Source organism: Papilio xuthus, unplaced genomic scaffold, assembly GCF_000836235.2.
Source record: "Papilio xuthus unplaced genomic scaffold, Pxut_1.1 DF827597.1, whole genome shotgun sequence".
Taxonomy (NCBI): Eukaryota; Metazoa; Arthropoda; class Insecta; order Lepidoptera; family Papilionidae; genus Papilio; species Papilio xuthus.
In genome coordinates, this window is record NW_013531052.1 from 2,225,887 (window position 1) to 2,239,422 (window position 13,536).

A 13,536-nucleotide genomic window follows, 5' to 3' on the forward strand; every position below is an offset into this window, starting at 1 on the left:
TACCTTTTATTAAATAACAAAAGGGAAAGAGAACAGAAATCTAATCGGCAGTTGTAGATCTATCCAAAAACTGCAAGAATTGCGAATGATTACATAACGTCACAAGAGTTGTGTTATAGCAAATAAAGTAGTAAAGCTCGATACACATCTCCCGCTATTTGTTCTTATGTTAGAAGAGTCCGACAGCTTTCTTCATCTCCCTCTGCTTCCAGCTGGGCAGCACACGAAAATCGCTGTACGCCATGTTGAATGTCGACACGAAATCATCGTGCGTCAAATACAGCTGCAATTAGAATAATTTAAATAATTTTTTTTATAAGAAAATGCATTTTTCTACACTGCTTGCCAATTTTAGGTTACTTTTATCCGAGGAAGTATTAGACACGCTAAAGTTGCTAACTCCAACCACATCTGAAAGTTCAGCGCTCAGAGTTACTAAAGTTAGTGAATAATAAACGATTTTGGGTGCAGACCTCTTTAGTGAGAGGGTTGACGTCAGGAGGCAGATGTTCCTTGGGTCCGCGCAGCAGCGCCGGCGGGTACTTCTCATGCAGGTCGAATTGGTTGGCGCTGTTGCCGCTCCGCACCGCGCTGTTGCCGCCCTGCACGATCGCCTTGCCTTCCAACGCGCTCATTATCGCACCAAAACTCTTGTGGCTCTAGAATACATCGAAATGTAAATCAATTGATGGAAATTGAATGTCATCATGTCATGACCAAATCCAAGAATCTTCAAAGGAATTTCTTACCTTCCACATGGTATGTTTCCAGTGTGGGAAGAAGCCAGTGAAGTTTGGTGGCTCCCGGCCCTGGCTCAGAACAATGATCGGCGTCTCCGGATCTCGTGCCGCGGGATCTAGTGGATGTTAGATTAATTTAGGTCGTTAGTTTTATTTGATTAATTAGTACATTTAATGGAGATAGCCTCATTTAAGGGTGTACCATGTGCGAGGTATGTGGCGGCGATGTTGCGAGCGTCGTCCTTGGCACGCGGGCAGCAGAGCGCGCCCAGCCACACGAACACGCTCGTGTGCGCGTCCAGCACTGCCGCGATCTCCGGCGCAAGCTCGTACTGATTCACGGAGATTATCTCCTCAACTGGAACATATTGCAGTAGATACTATCTGAGCGAATGAATGACTTAAAAAGAACCACGAAACAAAGTGCAATATTTTATTTTATATACTTACAAGAATACTGTCCGGGTGGCCCGAAAGACACGTAGAATAGCCGCGGGGGCAGCGGGCGCTCCACTTCCTTGAGCGGAGTCGCGACCAGCAAATGTCGCCGGTCACCTAATGCCGTCCAGAAGTCGCTTTTCTCTTTACCTGCACGATAATAAGAATGTTTATAACTTATCCTATATCGGTACAAATAAAATTTTCTAAACATTATGTACGTACCTTGCATGACGAGGGTGTGTTCGGCGGCGGCCATATTCTTGGCGACCTCGCGCTCATCACCGGTGGCGCAGGCGGCGCACCACACCCAGACCCGCGCGCCCTCGCGCACCACGTAGCACGCCCCGCGCGCCTCGCCAGCTGACGTCCCGCCTGCCCCACACCGCACCTCCTCGCCCCGGGCCTCCCGCGCGTACTGACCGGACACGCGGATCATAGCGCGCACTGGCGCCACCACACGTCTGCCGCTTGCTACATAACAAAACACACTTTTAGACATTATCAAAAGTATTCCAAATAATTTTTTAGAGCTAATTAGCTCACACGGAGTGATAGTTGCACACATGAACAATGAGATTCTAGAATCCGCCTATAGCATGAAGCAATAGGAGTAGATATAAGGTTGTCGGTATTAATAAATGATAAATCTTACGATCATAATCTGTGGCACTGCCAACATACGTGGTCATCCTTCCTTTGAATATTTGCAGAAAATGCGCCGGTTCCTTGCCTTGGTACACCCAAGCCTGGAATCGTAACATAAGATTTAATTTACTGCTACATTTACATATTTAAACCACTACAATATAGGATATAATACTATTAGCCTACCTGGACTGGAAGACGACCTAATTTAACGTACAGATCTTTGGCTTCTTTTGCTCCCAAATCCCTCAGTTCATTTGGTGAAGAGCCACCCTGGAAATGGTGAAAATTGTTTAGTTTTTTTTACATCAAAAAAACACTGCGTCTACCTGTAGCAATTTTACACATACCATCCAGTAGTAAAGCACAGATTGTTCGCCTGTAGGCGCGTGGTATGTATAGAGCGCGATGTAGCAGTCCTGGTCGTAAAAGACGGCGTGCTGTGGGCGCTCCACCTCGGCCAGCGCGGCCGCGGGTACAGCCGGCTCGTCGGCGCGCTGCACCCGCCACATGCGCAGCGACCCCGACCCGTCGTCAGGAACCTGCGCCTGTATACAATACACAGTACCGAGTCGTTTACAGCCTCTACTAATCTTTGGAAGGAACAGCGTCATATTTTATATATGGTACATTAAAGGATTACCTCAGCTGCAAGCCAGGCATTAGTAGCTAGGCTGACCGCATCCAGCTTAGTGGTGGCGGAGCGTGCAGCGCGGAGCCGAACGTCTCGGCGCGCATCGCACCAGCGCCAGCGGTGAAACAGTGCCGCGAACTCCAATGGCTCGCGGCCTGCGGCACAGCAGCTTACTGGGCCGCAGTAACGACGCGCGCGCGCCAATCCCCGCGCCGCCGCCAGCGCGCCGCGCGCTGCAGCACCCCCCGCACCAGAGCCCACCCACGCCCACACGCCTCGGTTGCCAGCGTCCACCACGTAAATTCCCTGAAGATTGGTTGGGAGTATACTCATCACATTAACCTTTTGTAGAAATAGGACCCACGGCTATAAATATTACATGAGTTGCAGGTTTTATGTCTCCTGCTCTAGAACTTACATCATCAGTTAAGTCTTCTCTATACAAGGGCGCGCGCTTTACTTCCTCAAGTCGCGCAGCGGGCCGCTGCGAGGGCAAGGTGAGGGCGGCGTGAGGCATGCGGGGCTGGGCTGCGCGGTACAGACGCGCCGGGCGTGGGGGCTCCGGCGCCGGCGCGGTTCGGACCACGCGCGTCCTCGGCTCGAGCAGGCCGGCGAGCAATGTTCTCTCTGTCACCGGAAGCGTCTGCTCGTAGCCATCATGCGCAATCACGATTCGTCGAGTTGTAGATCCTTTCTCTATTCCTCGGGACATGCGGTATGCGATCTGAAAGGATTAATTTTGTTGAATTGATATATTCTGAAGCCAGCAAAAAATAAATTAAATCAATTACCAATCTAAAGCTTACCTTAGCGCCGAATATCTTCTCAATCAAGTTGGCGGTGCGTCCAAGCCAGAGCACGAGAAGAGCGCCGGAATCCAGGACGAAGACTCCGTCGGAGGCGAGCTGTGCCCAGCACACCGGCTCCAGCTGCAGTAGCAGCGGCCGGGCGCCGCGCACACGGTACAGTCGCGCTCCACCGGTCGTCGCACCCGAGCGGAAGATCCTGAAATGTAGTGATTGTTTAATTATAGTTATCCGATTTATTTATTGTCTCTCGGTTGTCAAAAGAGATCATGGTTATTGATTTTTGAAATATTGGTAACCAATATTTCAAAAATCAATTACTATGCATCAATTAGGCTGCTGACCTGATCCCATCCTTGAAGTAGGAGAGCAGTCGCGGTGACTCCCTAGTGGCTGGCTCGCGGTGCAGCACAGCGGGCGCAGGCAGGTGCGCGGCGAGACGCGCGGCGCGAGCCAGCGCGGCCGACCCCAGCTGGCCTGACCGTTCGCTACACCAAGCGTGGATGTGTCGCTCGCTGCATTCGCCGTTCTCTTTTATTTCCCGTCTCTGTATATATATCAAAATATCAGTCTTCTCCGTCTCCAATAGTTAGTAAAATGGGCATAGATTTTGTGAGGGTAACTCACGATGACATCCGGGCCGGCCGGGTGTCCGGGCAGCGAGCACGAGTACACGAGGTAGGCCTCGGCGTCGTAGAATGTTCCGTACTGCGACCGCGGCACCAGCTCCGTGCCCTTCTCCTGCACACGTCGTAAATTATCAAAGAACACATAAAACATATAAACATAACTAGAATTTGTACCCATGAGGGTCAAAATGTAAAGTGCAACTATGTTATTTGATGCATTCACTTTTATAGTTTACAATGTAAACATTACAGATATCAAGGATTATATTTTTACAAGCACTTCGTAATATGTATTGCGTACAAGTATCAAGATTGTTTGATTTGTAAAATCTAGACCAAGTCACTATTGGCAGTGAAACTGATCGGCCTAACGGTTATTTCCAGCCCATATCATTGCGCTTTCTATTTCGCAAAATACAATTAAGCCTAATTTTTCTCGGTATGATTTCTTTTTTCCTCCTTTTGCGTTGCACACGCTATTATTTTTATTAAAGCAATATTAATAGGTTCTTAGTTTATTTGTTTTGTCTTATTTTATAATTATTTGACTACGGTATATTGAAATCATGAAAAAAACAACGCCAAAACTTTATTGTGAAAGTATGTGGCGATGTTAGTAGTAGACGTCAAAAAGGCCTTTTTTGGTTTCGGGGGAAATCCTAACAAAGACACCCTGCTCCTTGACAGCTTTATGTGGGGATTTATCAACAAAAACTCCGTCAGTGGCAATTCTCTAATGCCACTGACGGGGCTCCGGTATGTCAGGTGGAACGCACCGTATGTACATAAAAAAGTCCTACGAACCAGATTGTGATAACGATAAGAATGTCATTCATGACGAATGTATGTTCACTACAGCATTCGTCAAAAAACAGTTTTTCTACGTCATAATTTATATACAATACACAAATCGATTCTAAGTCAGTCATAATCTTCGCGTAATATTCGTGACGACGACATAATGACGTCCAATTAACTGCGTCAGTTATGCATAAAAACTTCACCGATATGTATTAATTTGCGGGGACAAGACAATATAATAGGTGTTCATGCATGAACGCCGATTAGCTCGGGATTCGTCAGATTGTTGGGATTATCCTGATAGCAACACGACATTTGCTGATAGTTCGAACGCTTTCATTATTACTTTGTGTAGCCAACAGTGACGATAATGCCTTTGTCATATAGACTACTACTTATGTATTATAAAATATTATTAAATCACCTCTATGAGTTATAACCAACATTTTCTTTTGAAATATAATTTACTAGCTGTTGCTCGCGACTCCGTCCGCGAGGAATTAAGAAAAAACATTTTAAGTAGCCTATGTGCTCTTCCAGACTACGTTCTATATTTTTGCCAAATTTCAGCGAGATCCATGCAGCCGTTCTGGAAATACTTTCAAACAAACATCCATTAATCCATCCATCTAAACATTCGCATTTATAACATTAGTAAGAAGTAAGATTTTATTTACCTGAAATAACATTAACGAACCATTTCACTTTTAAACGATTTAATGTGCACGTTCAAGTCGAGAATTTTGCCCTTACAGTCTGAATGTGCTTTAGAATTAATTATTGTCATCATACTCAATAAATAAACATATTAAACCAATTAAAGATTACACACATGTACCTCATCATCAGTGTGTTACTGATCTTGACCGTATCTTTTTAATTGATCATAAATAGCTGAGGAATCATCGGCATCGTAGCATGGATAACAGACGGCTGAGCTGTCGGTCTGATTCGATTCCATCACCTCGTTTTATCACTTTTTGTTACCAATTAACGTAGCAAAATAATTGCGCACAATTGCATGTTCCGCTTTTATACACATAACAAAAACGAATCGATTTTCTAAAGTCTCCTATTTTTTATAGCCTCCTATAGTTGTACCGATAACGTCCTTTCTACCAAGATTAGTTCTACGTCAAGCTATTTGTGAATATTGAAGTAACGAACCGAGATATCTCGTCTATTGTCTATATTTTAACTGCTATTAAAATGAGCAGAAAGACATACATACAACTGTAAGTATTATATATATAAGTGTTTCGGATGGTTAAACCACTATTACATATGCTTAAAAGAATCATAATAAAAAACATTTTGAAAACTTTACCCGGCCCTGTCGCGGTTGCCAGCCAACCGAACAGGCGGAGCCGGCGGAGTAACGGTACACGGATGAATCATTCATGACTGCGATACACCGATATCGCAACCATTGTTATTGTTTTGGATTCAGACTAATTCCTATACATAATTTAATAAATTTATTAGTTGTTTTTATCTATAAAATGCATATTCGTTAAATGAAACACCCAATAACATCTAGAGTGAGGTCATGCTTATACAGTGCGACAAAGCTAGTGCCATGTTGGATTTTAAATTAGAATAGTTCATGATGTTAGCTTTTTGGTACATCCACTGTATCTTTGTACAAGCCCTATTTTAGTGTAGTGTGTTATCTTCATATAGTTTATGTCTAACAGTTCAATAGAAGCTGTTTTGATGGTTACGTAGTTGGTAAAAAACTTGATTGCTGCTAATGAACTGTTACACCTGGACTCAGAGAAATTCCTAAGTGGAAATTTAGATTAGTTTATACCAATATAACCATTTAACCAATTTCAGTGCGTGAGTTAGTCAATGTAAGTTACATTCATTAAATATTGAACGTGTTCAATAAAGATTAAAAATGTTCAAAAAGCCTTACCATATTATATCTAACGTAAATTATTACGCTTTTTGTAGAGTGTATTAACACTCTACAAAAAGCTTTTGATGGAAGCACTTGCGATGCTTCGTAAGCCAGGAAGCGCACGAACTTTCTGATTAATTTCAGTAAGTCTCTAGAGGATATGATGCTGCGGAAATGTATGGCTTCTAAGTACATTATTAAATCAGAGTATATTTCGTCTTGTTATGAATACTGTGAAATTACTATCCAAATGTTATTTCATTTTTTTTTAAACTTATGACAGCGTCGTGAAAATTATGTGGCCATTAAGTAATAATTATTCAAAGTACTTCGCACTTTTAAACGTTTATAAGCGATGTCGGCTGTTGATTTGCATGTTTTATGTCAAGTGTAGGAGCGGTCGGCGGAAAACTTTCGGTTTTCCTCACTTTCTACCGATGCGTATCTAACAAGAGTGATGTAGGTATGTTGAGTGTTGATTTAATTAAACATTATCATGTATTAAAATAGCTATAATTAGAATAAAGTACCTTTGTTTGCTTTCTTTTTGTAGCAGAAAAACGCACTGATATTTACTGGTTACTTAACAATCGTTTGGATTTCAGCAAAGGCATCATAAGATCAAAGTAATCGCAATTTTGGTTTATTATAAATAATAAAGAATTAATACAATTTTAACGATATTAAACTAGAGCTTAAGAAAATAGTTAACTTAACGTTAACTAGTGTACAACAAAGACGTAGTCAGGCTCAGTTAGCGGACCGCACTATGCAAGAGTGTGTCACGCCCGTTTGTCGACGCACGCGATGCACTTTCTACTCGCCACACCGAGATAAGCTTTTTAACTAAACATAAGTGCAATAATAATTATTATTATTGTATTTTATATTAATCTTACAACATTGTAACGTAATTAGTCCTTATTGAATACATTTATCAGCCCGCATTCGTGTTACAAAAACACTTTTAAGAAACATTTTTTCACAGAACATTAGGCAAATCGTGATTGTAATTTTCGACAATAGAGTTACAAAAAAATAATAAATTCCACGACCTTTTAAAAGGCGTGAGGATAACGATGTAACGAAACACATTATGTATTGTTCCAATAAATTCACTTCTCACGACAGCGGGTAGTTTTAAAATTGTTTCTCAACAACGTCTTGTTTATTCATCGTGGAAGTTCACTTGGAGACGACCCAGTATTTTACTTGAACACAATACTCACAAGATTCATGAGAATGTATACTGTCATTGTTTACATTGTGTTGTTAAAAAGGAACTTATTTCCTAGGTTATTAATGTTTACAGTACCTAGATAACTTGATACTTTTACAATGTGAAATTCTGTATTCCATTAGGACTTGATTGATGTTTTTAGAATCTTATTAACCTTTGTATATCACAAAAGTATTATGTAACTGTCGCTAGCGACTATGACTAAGCAGAATTTAGAATAAACTAGCCTATATGTTCTTCCAGACTATGTTCTATATCTTTGCCAAAATTCAGCGTGATCCATGCAGCTGTTCTGTTCGCTGTGTTCACATGTATATTAGTAAGATTATTTGATATTATATTGGATAGCTCGATGTAGATTTTTATAATAGATTTACATAAAAATGTGAACGACCTGGTTATTATTACGTCATTAGATGTCTTGTCGTTTGAATCGTGAATTAGATATTATCACAAATTCAAGCAAACAAATTAGTTTGTATATCTAAAACATAAGTGCCTTTGAAAAGTTGACCAAAACATAGCAACCTTGGAGTTAGGATGTAAAGATGAATGATAGTGACTTTCAAAAAAGTCCTACCATTATTTTTATAAATACTATCGAACTTTTTCGTAACCATGAAATTCGGGTTAGGGAGAATCTCCATCAGCGAGAAAAATATTGCTGTCTCTTGGATCTTCTCTTATTCAGGTTCAAGTAATGTAGATACGACTTCACATTACATTCGTGGACTTGAACTGGCCAAACTCAAATACTTTTAGACATTATTAGTTAGAATCCTTTGGCGCGAAAGGCGCGCTTTCGTTACAAAGTCAAGTGTCAGATTGATTTTTTTTATATTGGAGAAGGGAGCAAACGAGCAACGAATCGCCTATAATTATTTGATCCCACGCCCATGGACATCGCGACTGATTATTGAAGGGACATAAACATTGACATTTTAAAAAGGTTATTGTTGCGCCGATACACCGGCACAGTGTCGGATTTTCTTCCTAACAATACAAAGTTCTATCTTAGTTATTTTAGATAATGCCATAGATGTATTTGAATGAATGTTTCGCCAGTGGAAACGAACCTCAATACCCAACAAATACAAAAACGATGAATGAAACTAGATTCAAATTCGGTATTACATGAAGTATATTTATTACGTAACATTACAAAAGATATTCCCTATTCGTAGTTTACTAACGACGTTCTATCGTGATGTGATTGAGACGTGAAAGTGAAATTAGTTTCGTACGAGTAGTGAGTTGACACGCCACAGAGCGACACGAATCTAGAAACTAATCGTTGAATCGTGCGACATCGTGCAGTATGCGGAGTGGTTTACCAGAAACGACAAAGTTCAAATCTAAGAAATACGAATCCTTTTCAGTCTCGAAATAGAAAACAGAGATAACTAAGTTATAATTGTGACTGTTAATTTAAAATGACCTAGTTGACAAATACATATACAACTTACCGTGATTTTCCAGACAAGGAAGGTTGTATGGTCGCGCGGTACCGTCCGGAATACAGCATCGGCGGCGCGCGCTGTGCCTTCGTCATCCTGTCATGACATATTCAATTATAAAAAAATATAAACTAAATACTTAGCACTTGGACAAATGTTTGTAGTTATAATCTAATTTGAAACAGGAGATTGGTTTTTATGTACTGGAGAACAAGTAAAATGTCAGTGTGAACTTAAAGCCGTGTTCTTCATTACGAAGGTACTGGTTTGTCTTATTGGCTGAATGTTTGTACTTTAACTCATTCCATACTGGCAGGAATTAAAAATATATCAGTAATAGTATTTAAAATATAAATAAACATTATGTAGTAACATTGATATTTTAATATATCCACCATTTGACTATTTATCGTATAAAAATTTCTACATATTCTAAAAAAAATTATAATATTTTAGAAAACTTTGACCGACAATATAATTATGATGTCCTTATAATATACATCAAAATATTATTAAAACGAAGTTCGAATTAACCTTCGTAAACAAACAAAACCCATATCTTGCAAATCATTTTGTGGTCATATAAACAGTTAAAGTTACGACCCCATTACAAAGTCTAGGCTTCACAATGCGACTACACCTTAGTTTGGGAGCGGCAAAATAAAGGCCGATTAAACTAGGGAGTTGTCAAATAACCTTGAATAAAGACAATTGTATAAGAAATGTACAAAAAATAGTTATATAATCTGTATTCAAAAACAAAAGGGTAATGCTTAGCGACATATAGAGATAGGCAGAGATTATAGATTTCTATTTGTTATAATTCTGAAAGACATTGCACACGAGTTTGTTGTTTATGGTCTTATTAAAGAGTTATTTAAATCCTAGATCTGTCCCTTAAATGATTTCTTTTTTACATATAACAAATGTACATTTTAAACTTTGTAAGATAATAAAATTACTATTCTTGTATTACTAATCAATAGCAAATGTGTCTGATTGTGATCTAAATAAATTAAAAGTAATCAGGTCGATGTAACGGTAGTCAGTCACAGCTGCGAATAATGCGGAGCAAACGACGTCTTACTTATTATCTCCGATCGCAATACGATCCATCCAAAATATAATATGTATAATGCATACAAGGTAACTTTTATAATATTTGTAACTTTAACTGATGTCAATCAACTAGATATTTGAATATTTAAATGTCATGATGTTACAGTTAGAATAAGTTGTTGTTTATTTGACATGACCTTGGCACACCTTAAATCTTTTTTTTTTAGAAAAAAAAATAGTTTTATTACTGACCATTATTCAGTACTTGTAAATGTAGACTATTCGAAATAAGTTTACTGCATATTAGTTGTAAAGAATAGAAAATGCCTATGTAGTTTACCAAAAGTAGCGCAAGCGCTAGTAAGTCCCTCATTTAAGCCTGATTTATGGTCATACTTGTTTATAGAACTTTCCTTATTTGATAAGGTTTTTATTATGTGCAATTTTAACAACAGCGTTATGCGAACTGAAATTACAATAAAATGCAATTTCTTTTGTACTTTACGTGCCTACCTACTTCTTGTTTTTTATTTAAGTTTGGAGTTTTTTTTTAGTTATTAATAGTTTTTTTTATTTTTTAAAACGTAAAACCTTTGTTTTTGCGCTAATTTTTACTTAATAACCAGCTTAATGATCACAAAAAGTAATGATGAATCAACAAAAAAGAAATATAGAATATTTACTTGATCAGCACCGATCTCTAGGATATGCATTTTCGATTCGTTCGTCTGGAGCGAGGTGCTGGGATCGGCGCGAGCCGTCACCACTGCGTTCAACCGGACCATTCGTTTGCACCGCACTTATTGTTGCGAGACAAAACACGACCACATCGGTCAAGCACTCAGCACAGACTAAACAACTACAAAAACAACGACCGTCGATCGACGGTGAAAAAGAAAATTGTTTCACGCCGACTGCACTTGAGTGTATATTAAAAAAGGTATAATAATGATTCCGCCGCGAAAGTCGCGAGATGTTTCTGCAACGAGATATCTCGGTTTCATCTCTCGGCTCCGACAACTCCGAATTGTGCGACCATTAATTATCGGTTACTTAGCAATAAATAACTAATATTTATCACTTAGATTATTATTTACTAACATTTCAGTCGTTAACAGTTATATTATTATAAAATTGACGATGAATATGTAATAAAGTTAATTACATAAACATAAGTTAAGCAAACGCCGAATTCGAATTATAAAATTTGTATCATCACTTTTGAAAATCGAATAGCCATTTGAGCTACAGTAGTAGTAATGGAATGGACAACACTCGAATATATTGGAATCAAACCTACATTTAAGTTATAATATTTGGTACACATTTTAGCATAATCAATCTATCAACATAAACATTAAGTTCCTGTTGCCTTTGAAACCATAACAGGGTTTGCACAGTCAAAACATGTTGTTAATATATTTTCTTGTTGTCTCTGTAAATTACTGAATTTACAAACAATTTATAAAAGATATTTTACATTTCTAAAAATTTGTGGCAATAATATTGTTATACGAAACTAAAATCCACAACCAGTACAATATTTTATGTAAACAATTTAATAACATGTGTGAATCAGATTAAAATATGTTAATTCATACCTGATAATCATCCATATATGTTAATTATACTCTCTCTGCTATGGAATCACGATCAGGATCTTATAGCACTGATAACTAAGTAGTCAGAGCTAAGAAACTAAGAGCTGGGAAATTTTAGCTGAATAACTGAAACTAGTATCTCTTTGCCGAGTAACTAAACGGTACTGTTCTGGTCACATAAAAGGTGGATACAGACTGAACTCACTTGCATCGGTTTTGCTAGTCACGGGATTCACGCTCCGACGCGCCCTTTGTCTCCTTTACCGCGACCGCATTTTCGACATAGATATGGTGATTAGAACATTAGCACAAACCATATGCATAATATGGACTATCTAGAGATGACTTAGCTCCTGTACTTCCCATAACTTTGGTTGATGTGTTGCAGGATCTTAATTTCAAACATAACGTAACAAACAAGCAAGCGGCCGAAACTGCTTCCCATAAGTATCCGCAATTGCAGACGAAACGTGGAATTACTTCTACTTCACGTCTGTGTAGTGAAGTCGTGGTATTGCACCGGGCGAGACGGCCCATTCATTCCATATAACATGCTGCAGTCTACCACTGCCAAATAAAAAACAGGCAGGATTCAAAAAACATTGTCAAACTAGAGATAACCAATTTATAATTAGGAGCTTTCTGGATAACAGAATGCTCGATTCGGTGCAGTAAATTCAATAGAAATCATTTGTTCAATTTATTTTTGTCCTCTTCAAATTATTGTTCAATTAAACTGTGTCAGTAAACATTTGTGACGGTAGTTCTATTGTAGTATTTAAGTATTGTTGGTCAAGGTCACAAAGATTTTGTATGAAAAACTCTAGACCAACCTATAGCTTAGCGGTTAATTGGCTGCTACGATATAGGGAAGTTTGCGGTTCGATTCAGCAAATTTTCGACTACAATAAACCTTATTATACCACCGTGTCCAAGAGATACCTAATCAGAAGAAAAATAAGGGCGTCAGAAAACCAGGAACAAATGACGGCAGTTGTCAAATGTCATAAAATTATTGTTTTGAATTTGGTTTAAATTATTTTTGCAAGTGATTATGTTTACAGAAGACAATTCTGATAAAGAAAGTGAATATGAGGAGAGAAATCTTGAAGAATGTACGAATATAACGAAGAAATCATTGTCGACAGTCGGCTTTAGGAGTAATGCGGACAACCAGAATGCAAGACCGTTGACGCTTCGAGCGACGCAATCGTTCACAGGGGCCGTGGAGGAGTTTAAGTTATGTGGCAACTTCCAAAGGATAAACTTGTGCAATAGGATGAACGTGGTGCCTTCGCAGAAGATCGCGCCGGTATGTCCGTGCGGTTGTCTACTGCGGCCCTGCGTCCCCGGACCATTCCGGACGCGGGAGCAAACAACACTAGCACTCTACGTCGTCTCCCCCGACGTCCTTAACTACCACGGCTACAACTTCGAAGCTAACCAAATAGCTTTATTCTGGAAGAAAGACTGCAGAACCTTTTTATGGAAAGGAAAAGCTAAAAAGAAAAATTACATCCACGTAGAATCCCATAGATAAAATTTTCTGTTATTTATCAGGTGTAAATAAATTTAAA

The 13,536-nt window shown here is 39.1% G+C and overlaps 2 protein-coding genes across 2 annotated transcripts; one reads left to right on the top strand and one right to left on the bottom strand.

Annotated features, from left to right (window-relative positions):
• Nucleotides 1-11,255, bottom strand: qua (villin like protein quail). Its single transcript, XM_013312890.1, has 16 exons — nt 11,042-11,255; nt 9,309-9,395; nt 3,894-4,007; nt 3,611-3,813; nt 3,267-3,465; nt 2,879-3,184; nt 2,470-2,766; nt 2,177-2,374; nt 2,013-2,099; nt 1,834-1,927; nt 1,404-1,652; nt 1,191-1,328; nt 943-1,098; nt 750-856; nt 474-659; nt 1-283 (listed from the first exon to the last, which is right to left on the bottom strand). Exons 1-16 carry the CDS (start codon nt 11,141-11,143, stop codon nt 170-172), a joined length of 2,637 nt encoding a protein of 878 aa, XP_013168344.1. The 5' UTR covers nt 11,144-11,255; the 3' UTR covers nt 1-169.
• A 1,677-nt stretch (nt 11,256-12,932) lies between these two features.
• On the top strand, nt 12,933-13,534 carry LOC106118277 (uncharacterized). Its single transcript, XM_013312897.1, has one exon. The coding sequence runs from the start codon at nt 13,014-13,016 to the stop codon at nt 13,497-13,499; it is 486 nt and encodes a 161-aa protein (XP_013168351.1). The 5' UTR covers nt 12,933-13,013; the 3' UTR covers nt 13,500-13,534.
• The last annotated feature ends 2 nt before the right edge of the window (nt 13,535-13,536 follow it).